At 44.4% G+C, this 9,901-nt stretch overlaps 1 protein-coding gene across 1 annotated transcript in view; it reads right to left on the reverse strand.

The window, feature by feature from the left end:
- ZBTB41 (zinc finger and BTB domain containing 41) overlaps nt 1-4,223 on the reverse strand; it is a 16,853-nt gene extending 12,630 nt beyond the window's left edge. The window contains exons 1-2 of the mRNA XM_015406180.1: nt 4,160-4,223; nt 1,787-2,986 (exon numbers count right to left, since the gene is read on the reverse strand). Of these exons, the coding sequence (XP_015261666.1) occupies nt 1,787-2,900 (1,114 nt within the window). The 5' untranslated portion in view covers nt 2,901-2,986; nt 4,160-4,223. The remainder of the gene's footprint in view (nt 1-1,786; nt 2,987-4,159) is intronic.
- Nucleotides 4,224-9,901: the final 5,678 nt, after the last annotated feature.

Genomic DNA, 9,901 nt, shown 5'->3' on the forward strand with positions numbered 1-9,901 from the left:
TGACTGGGTACCACCACCATCCATGCCATGTGACCTCATGTCAGCTCTCAGCATGTACCTAGGAGACTTATAGCGGCTAAAAGTTACTAACCATGGCAAAGTGCAAACAAGAGCCATGTCAATATCCCCTCTAACTACCAATCATCAATCATTCTCAGACACAGTTTTTCTGTTCCTAGATACCTGAACCTGATTTCTTTCTCATCTTATGCCAAAGTACACATTGTTATCCCCAAGTCAGCAACTGAAAGCAGTGACCTTCAAACTCTCCAGAATAAAAACTCTCCAGTAAGTGCGCAGACTCTAATCTGGGAGAACCAGGTTTGATTCCACACTCCTCCACTTGCAGCTGCTGGATGACCTTGGGCAAGCCATAGTTCTATCGGACCTGTTCTTGAAAAGAGCAGTTTCTGTCAGAGCTCTCTCAGCCCCACCTACCTCACAGGGTGTCTGGTGTGGGGAGGGAAAGGAGTTTGTAAGCCGCTCTGAGGGAAGGGCAGGGTATAAATACACTCTTCTTCTTTAACCTCAGCCTACAATCCCCTTGTAATCTTACATATTACTTTTGCCTTAATGATAGGTGTTCAGGGATTGGTATGTTGATCATCCATGGGAGCATGCAGGGCTCTTACGGTTTGCACACAGATGAGCCCAAGATATGAACTTCCCTTCTCCGTTGGAAAGATGGGCACACAAGCCTTCAGAATTTATGAGGGCACAGCAGCTGTTTACAGCCATGTAAGATGAAGCAGAAGAATTTAACAAAGAATGTTTGCCAGCCTTCCCCAAGCACCCAGCTATTTTTCTCAAAAACCCTCTTTGAGGATTGGAAGAGTCTCACAAACAAAACACAACATGAGGCGCTGCATTGATGAGAAGGAATCAGATAAAATAACCTCGTCCTCCACTGACACGAGACTCCACTGAAAGTGGGCATTTTACCAGACATTCCCTTTGGCCCTGCAGCACTCCGTACTGTGGTACATTTTGTTTGCAAGGCACTCTTGACTCACAGAGAGGGTTTTCAAGACAAACAGTGGGCTACTCTGTGAACTCCTTCCACAAAATTTTCCAGTGGCTGCACCTATTTGGCTGTTTGCAGCCAAGCTGAAAGATTGGTATCACTCTCATGTGTACCCACAGATTTCTGTATTTAAGCCACAAAGTAACTCTATCAGACTTTGAAGGAGACTGTCCCTTTCTTCTTCGACCCTTTTTATTTTTTCCTTTTCTCGCTCTCTCCTCCCTCCTAAAAAAAACTAGCTGTAGTGCCACTAGAAATTCTTTGACCCAGTAGCTGAAGACTACCCACGTGCTGACATAAATGCGTAAGCCTCTGAAGATAACACACGTCTATCCTCTCTGAATGACAAAAGATTGCGCATTGTCTCCCTATGTCAAGTCTACATACATTTTAAACACAAGAATTTTAAAAGTAATAAAATCTGGTTTAAGTTATTGCATGCCATTGCTAGCTAAAAACCTGGAATCAGAACTTAACGACAGCAGCACTTAGGAGAAACATGGCTCTGCAGGGTTCCAGCTTCATTAGTCCACGTACATTAGTAATGCTTGCATTCTGTATTGTTTTATATTCACATGTGTTAAAATATGGGACCTGCTTTTGCATAGTGCAATGCAACCATTTCTTCATACAAAATGTCATTGTGAATGCACAATTATCTCCTCAAGGATAAAGAAAGAACTATCAGGCAAAGTGTAGCCAATAGTCTGTTCACCAACTGAACATCAGATTGGAAGAGGAAGGAAAAATACAGCCTCTTACCTGCTCGATCAAATGTTTTATCACACTTAGGACACTGCAAACATTTCTTATTACTGTTCTGCACGATTACTGGAATATATGTTAACAAAGTGCTTTCAGGAGTATTCCCTGCAAGGCTATCTGGTTCCTGATCATCTTCTTCTTCACATTCTTTTTCACTTTGCTCTTCAGACCCAGTATCATCTTCAGACGTGTCTTCTTCCTTTATGCCATCATCAGTATTGTACTCACTCCCACTATCTTCAGACTCACTGTTTTCCTTGTCAGGAGCATCTTTATCAAGATAGCTATCAGATGCTTCCTCACTTTCATTGTCACTCTGCTCAAATTTAGCTGGACACTTGCGATTTCGCATTGACCTTCTTGTAGAAATATCTGCCCTCTCAACCATTTTTAGGCCATCTTCTTTTTCTCGGATAAGGGATTTGTGGGCTTTGGACAAGTGATTTTCTAATGATTTCTTGTAACAGAAGATTCGATTGCACAAAGCACACTGGTGATTGCTTGCCACTTTATGAGTCAATTCACTGGATGTTTGTACCTGTGATGGGCTCTCAGTTCTCTCCTCAGACTGTGAATTAGAAACACTTTCACCATTTAGCAGTTTAACCGCATCAATAATATCTAAAAACTTGGCTGCCTCTAAAACTAAGGGGATTTCCTTTTTATACACAAAAAACTCTGACGTGTACAAGAACTCAAGAAGATGACGGAATACTGAATGAGTTACATGATCCAAGGTAATGACATCCGTTCTTGGATTTTTGCTCAAATAAGCATGAAAATAACTACTTCCAACAGCAACAACTACTTTGTGGGCACTGAATTCTTTTCCTTCAACAATTATGAGCAGATCACAAAAGGATGGCTGTTTCTGTCGATCATCATTTAAATATTTGAGAAGATTTCTATTATATTGCAGGGAACTCAAAAGCTCTCTTTGATCTTGCGATGGAGGAAGTTCTTTGGAACATGAAAGCTCATCTGCAGCAGCAATCCCTACAGAATCAGCAACAGTTTCTTGTTCAGGTTCTCCTACAAGAATCTTTTTTGAAGATTCCTTCTGGCGTATTTTGTCATCTAATTTTGAAGTGAACTTTCTTCTTTTCTTCATTGCAGTTGTACCACTTTAAAATCAGGAACTTCATATGTAATTAAAAGACTTTCAAGTGATAAGTTCTTGATGCTAGAAATTATGACCTGCAAAAGAACAAATACATTTCTGTTAGAATCTGAACTGCTAGTCAACCGCTGGTAACATTTGCACTAAATCCCAGTACCTAATGCTGTTCTAGAGACCAAAATGACAATGTGCTTTCCATTTGAAATATTTAGCAAGCAAACTCTCATAAACAAGTAAGTTTACATAGGCAGCATGCCCAACACTTTTTAACATCCTTTTTACGTTTTCATGAGATGTCAGAACAACAGGAGTTTATACACAGCTATGGACTTTTGTTCTTTCATTAAAATAAAATGTATTGCAGACATATATTACCACAAATACAGAAAGAGGAGCAATAAAAATAACAGCCGGGAAATACAGATAAACAATGCAAGACTTGATATTTCAATACCAAACAAACAAGAGGAGAAGCTGCAGCTCAGAGGTAGAGCATCCACTTCACAGGCAGAAAGTCCTAGGTTCAATTCCTGGCAAAGTTGTGCAGCTCCAGTTTAAAAAGGATACAATACCCGGTGATGTGAAAGGCATCTTACCTGCGACCTTTGAGAGGCAGTCAGACTAGACAATACTGACTGATGGTCTACCATATGAGGTAGTTTTGTGTGTATTCAAAAGGAAGTTTTCCATACAGTTTGTCTGAGATTCGGAATCCTTTCCTATATAATATTTTTATTACTTCTACTACATTTATAAAATCTGTCTATTCAATCAGGTGGGTTTTTTTAAATACAGAAGCATTTATTTCAATTGGCTACTATGGTTATCCTATGGAACCTTAAAACATAGTTTACTGTAACAGTTTTTGTACTTTCAGCATCAAGGCTGCAAAACTAAAACACGCTAAGTAGGAACTAAGCATTATTGCACAGGTACCCAAAGTGGTGCCTGTGGGTGCCACGGTACCTGCCAACACCTTTCCTGGTGATGCCAAGTGTTCTTAGAAAGTAGTGCAGCTAACTGGGGATTTTGCTCAGCGAGGCTTCTGACTGGCTGCACAATTTTTTTGAAACAGTGCTTTGGCAGCAGTTGCCACCACAGCATAAAGATCTTCACTACATGACTGAAGATGCCTCCTATGGCAGTCATTTTGTAGTTGCACCCATTACTCTGTGTGTCAGAATTCCAAAGATACCCACAGGCACAAAAAGTTTGGGCACCCAAGCTCTATTGACATCAATAAGACTTACAGCTCATTCCCAAGTATGCCAAGGCTTCCAACCTTACATCCAACTATCATGCTCAGAATCCAGCTTCAAAGCTGCGCAGCGAGCCATTGCAGTGCAGTGCTTACTGTCAGACTAGAATCAGGGAGATCTGGGTTCCAATTCCCACTCTGCCAGACAACTTGCAAGGTGACCTTGTTGAAATAAAAATATATTAGATAAATTGAGGTGAATTTGTAAAGACACTGCTCTAAATGATAAAACTTTCTTTTAAAGCATCCGAACACGTCTCAACTGAAATATGAGGCAAGCAGGCAAGGTGGAGTTGCACAAAACCAGAACATACTCCAAACTGGGCACTTAGCCTGTATGTGAACAATGTTAGTACACTAGTGCAGCTCTTAGGAGAACTAGGTATCTCTGGCATAGTCACATGGCATGTGCAGATTAGTTAACGCAGTTTAATTGTCATGCCAACCACAAATTATACCCATATGTAAGTTATTATCTTCTGCACCATGTTTATGACTTATGTTACACACATACAGCAAAGAGAGATGGGGTTGAAAGGTTAGCACCAGGTGTACACTGTATGGTACACCGGCTGTACCACTTCTAAGGGAAGGCAAAGTATCTTACTTTTCTTCAAGATGCATTGTCTGTCTGCAGGGATCTTTTTTAAACCCATGGGGGTGTTCAAAAGTATGGGCTTTTCCACCAGCAATCTACAGTGGTAAATCCCACTCTTTATCACTTCACAATTCTAACCACCTTCTTAACGCCTATGTAGCCCCACGATCGCATTTCGCAAGTATGTTCACACATGCATAATACGCATTCTGTCTGGCATCTAAGGACAGAGGGGCAGTAAAAGAAGCAAGCAAGCAAGCAGCCAGATCCCTTGGGGAAGGGGGGGGAATTAAGACCACATCGCACCCCTCACCGCGTTTTTCCTCTTTTACTATCCTCGGAGGCAAGCAACACCAGGACCTCCCGCCCCTCGAAAACCCCCCTGGACTCGCCCAGTGCGGGTAGGGGGAGGAGTCACACCACGAGATTGCCCAAAAAACGGTCTCCTCAAAGGCGCGCGTGCACGCATCCTCGGCGCAGCCGTCACCGCTACAACGGGCCGTAAAAGTCGGAGTCTTAAAAATAAAAAAGCTATCAACAATACCGCCTACCCTCCCAGTCACACTTTTTTTCCCGCCATTACTTCCGGGTTCCGGCGCCAGACCCTCCTACGTCAGCGCTCGAGTCGGGAGGAAGTATGGCATGTTTACCGCTGGAGCCCGACGCACGTGTACGGGAAGGAGGCGGAGGGAAGAGAAAGAGAAGAGCGGTTGCAAAGGCCGGGCCAAGGCGCCGGGGAATTCGAGCCGCACTTCCGGTTCCCGTTTTTAACGCGTCGGGACAAGGCCAGGAAAGGGCGCGCCAGCCATAGAGGTAGGAGCAGGCAAGGGGGCGTGGCTTTGCGCTGCTTCTGGTTTGCGTCCTAGACAAGTCAAAAGGGGGGAAGGCGCAGAAAAATCCCTCACAGCCGTTCACTTCCGATTGTAATGCGATCCCTCCATGTGCGGGGGCGCGGGACGCACAGAAGCAGGACCGGCTCAACTCAAGTTGCCGCAGCCGCGAGCGTAGAGGACTTACAATAATATTAAGGAAAGTGATGAAAAATGTAAAACATAACAGACGCCAATGTTGAATCAGGCCAATCCATCCAGTCCAACACTCTGTCACACAGTGGCTAAAAATACCAAGTGCCATCAGGAGGTCCACCAGTGGGGCCAGGACATTAGAAGCCCTCCTACTGTTGACCCACTGTTGACCATATGAAACTTAACATCAAATAAAGTTCCACAGTATTCCAGTTCCTAAGCAAGTCTTATAGGGATCTGGGTAAAAGTCGGATCTAAATAGATCCTCGTGAATTTCATATGATTTTTACATTGAAATGAAATAAAACCACCATCATATTGTTGGTCCTGTGTTAGTCTACAAGGGGCACCACAAAAATCACGCATCCACAGTCTTGTGGCACCACAACAGCGCGATTCCAAAGCATGGATCCTCATGAATTCATATGACTTTTACGCTGAAATGAAATAAAGCCAACATCATACTGTAGACCATGTCTTAGACTATAGGCAGCACTACAAAAATCATGCCCCCAGGAATTCGTGGCACCACAAAACTGCAAAAACATGGTTCCAAAGCATGGATCCTCGTGAATCCTCAGAGTTTTTCAATTGAGTAAGCTGAAACACACCATCAAATCACATAACATGTCCACAGCCACAGCTTGCACCAAAAACCCACGGATCCACGGCTTCGTGGTGAATCCATTCTGCAAAAACATGATTCTGAAGCACGGATCCTCATGGATGTTTGGGTTTTTTGTGTTGGGACACCCCAAACATACCATTAAATCCCGTATCATGTCCATGGCCACAGCCTGCACCACAGAAATCACAGTGCAACGGCTCTGCGGCAACACCATGCTGCAAAAACATGGTTCTGAAGCATGGATCCTTATGATTTTTGCATTGTGTCACCCCAACATCACCATCAAATAATATGCCTTGTCCATGGCCACAGAATGCACCACAGAAATCATATGTCCACAGCTCCGTGGCGACATCATTGTACAAAAGCATGGTTCCAAAGCACGGATCCTCGTAGATCCTCAGGGTTTTTCAATTGGGTCACCCCAAACACACCACATAGCACATCCACAGCTCCACGGCCACAACTTGCACCACAAAAATCACAGATCCACAGCTTTGTGGTGAATCTATTCTGCAAAAACATGATTCTGAAGCACGGATCCTCATGGATGTTTGGGGTTTTTGTGTTGGGACACCCCAAACATACCATTAAATCCCATATCATGTCCATGGCCACAGCCTGCATCACAGAAAGCATGGTGCCACGGCTCTGTGGCAACACCATGGAAGACCTACAACACCTCCTAGAACTAACACCAAAAAATGATGTCCTCATCATCATAGGGGACTGGAATGCTAAAGTAGGAAGTCAAAAGGTAACTGGAATAACAGACAAGTTTGGCCTTGGAAAGCAAAATGAAGCAGGGCAAAGGTTAACAGAGTTTTGTCAAGAGAACACACTGGTCATAGCGAACACCCTTTTCCAACAACCTAAGAGGCGACTCTACACATGGACATCACCAGATGGGCAACACCGAAATCAGATTGACTATATAATTTGCAGTCAAAGATGGAGAAGCTCTATCCAGTCAGTAAAAACAAGACCTGGAGCTGACTGTGGTTCAGATCATGAGCTACTCATTGCAAAATTCAGACTTAAACTGAAGAAAATTGGGAAAACCACGAGGCCATTCAGGTTTGACCTAGATCGCATCCCTGATGAATATACAGTAGAGGTGAAGAATAGATTCAAGGGTCTGGATTTGATAGATAGAGTGCCTGAAGAACTATGGACAGAGGTTCGTGACATCGTACAGGAGGCAGCAATCACCACCATCCCAAAGAAAAAGAAATGTAAGAAAGCAAAGTGGCTTTCTGATGAGGCTTTACAAATAGCAGAGGAAAGAAGGAAAGCGAAAGGCAAAGGCGAAAAGGAAAGATTTACCCAACTGAACGCAGATTTCCAGAGAACAGCAAGGAGAGATAAGGAGGCCTTCCTGAATGAACAGTGCAAAGTAATAGAAGAAAACAATAGAATGGGAAGGACTAGAGATCTCTTCAAGAAAATTGGAGAAATCAAGGGAGCGTTCCATGCAAAGCTGGCCATGATAAAGGACAAAAACGGTAGGGACCTAACAGAAGCAGAAGAGATTAGGAAAAGATGGCAAGAATACACAGAAGAACTATACAAGAAAGACCTCGATGTCCTTGACAACCACGACGGTATAATCACTGACCTCGAGCCAGACATCCTGGAATGTGAAGTTAAATGGGCCTTAGAAAGCATTGCTAACAACAAAGCTAGTGGAGGTGATGGTATTCCAGCTGAGCTATTCAAAGTCTTAGAAGATGATGCTGTTAAAGTGCTGCACTCCATTTGCCAGCAAATTTGGAAAACGCAACAGTGGCCACAGGATTGGAAAAGGTCAGTATACATTCCAATCCCAAAGAAGGGCAATGCCAAGGAATGTTCAAACTATCGCACAATTGCACTCATATCACACGCTAGCAAGGTCATGCTCAAGATCCTACAAGCTAGGCTTCAACAGTACGTGGATAGAGAACTACCAGAAGTACAAGCTGGGTTTCGAAGAGGTAGAGGAACTAGAGATCAAATTGCCAACATTCGCTGGATTATGGAGAAAGCAAGAGAGTACCAGAAAAATATCTACTTCTGCTTCATTGACTATGCTAAAGCTTTTGACTGTGTGGATCACAACAAACTATGGCAGGTCCTTAAAGAGATGGGAGTACCAGACCACCTCACATGTCTCTTGAGAAACCTGTATAAGGGCCAAGAAGCGACAGTTAGAACCGGATATGGAACAACTGATTGGTTCAGCATAGGAAAAGGAGTACGACAAGGATGTATATTGTCGCCTTGCTTATTTAATATATATGCAGAGTACATCATGCGAAATGCTGGCCTGGATGAATCACAAGCGGGAATTAAGATTGCTGGGGAAAAGATCAACAACCTCAGATATGCAGACGATACCACTCTAATGGCAGAAAGTGAAGAGGACCTAAAGAGCCTCTTGCTCAGAGTAAAAGAGGAGAGCGCAAAAGTGGGCTTGAAGCTCAACATCAAAAAAACTAAGATCATGGCATCCGGCCCCATCACTCCTTGGCAAATAGAAGGGGAAGCTGTGGAAGTAGTGACAGACTTCACGTTCCTGGGATCCCAGATCACCGCAGACTGTGACTGCAGCCATGAAATTAAAAGACGCCTGCTCCTTGGGAGGAAAGCGATTGTGAACCTAAACAGCATGATAAAAAGTAGAGACATCACCCTGCCAACAAAAGTCTGCATGGTCAAAGCAATGGTATTCCCAGTAGTCATGTATGGCTGCGAGAGTTGGACTATAAGGAAGGCCGAGCGCCAAAGAATAGATTCTTTTGAAGTATGGTGCTGGAGAAGACTCTTGAGAGTCCCTTGGACTGCAAGAAGATCAAATCAGTCAATCCTAAAAGAAATCAACCCTGACTGTTCCCTGGAAGGTCAGATAATAAAACTGAAGCTCAAATACTTTGGCCACCAAATGAGAAGGGAGCACTCACTGGAGAAGACCCTGATGCTGGGAAAGATTGAAGGTCAAAGAAGACGGGACTGCAAAGGATGAGATGGTTAGACAGTGTCATAGATGTCATGCAACGAACATGAAATTGAGCAAACGGTGGCTGATCTGGTCCAGACTCTACTGTGCGACTGAACAACAACAACAAAAAGTTATGGCTGTTGGCAGCGGCGGCAGCAGCGGCAACGGCGGCGGCAGCAGCGGCAACGGGCGAAGGGGGAGGGGCGCGAAACATTCCCCGCCTCTCTGAGCCCCGGGGTGGTGGCCTTGGAGTCCTAGGGGCAAATTCCACCTCTCGCAAAAACACTGGCTACGGGCCTGGGGAGGTCAGGATGAGGCCGGCGAGCTTTGCTAGTTTCCCGGGATTCCGGTCGGGGGTCTCTCGTCTGGTGTGTCCAGAGCCGGGCTGCAAAGCCAGCAGAGCGGCGGAGGGAAGGACGGCGCCTTGGGCATGGCGTGGCAGAGCGGCTGCCAAGCTTGATCGGCTCGGGCAGCCCCCTCTCCCCATGTGGCAGCCGAGCGAG

This window comes from Gekko japonicus, unplaced genomic scaffold (genome assembly GCF_001447785.1).
Source record: "Gekko japonicus isolate JY-2015 unplaced genomic scaffold, Gekko_japonicus_V1.1 scaffold1097, whole genome shotgun sequence".
Lineage (NCBI taxonomy): Eukaryota > Metazoa > Chordata > Lepidosauria > Squamata > Gekkonidae > Gekko > Gekko japonicus.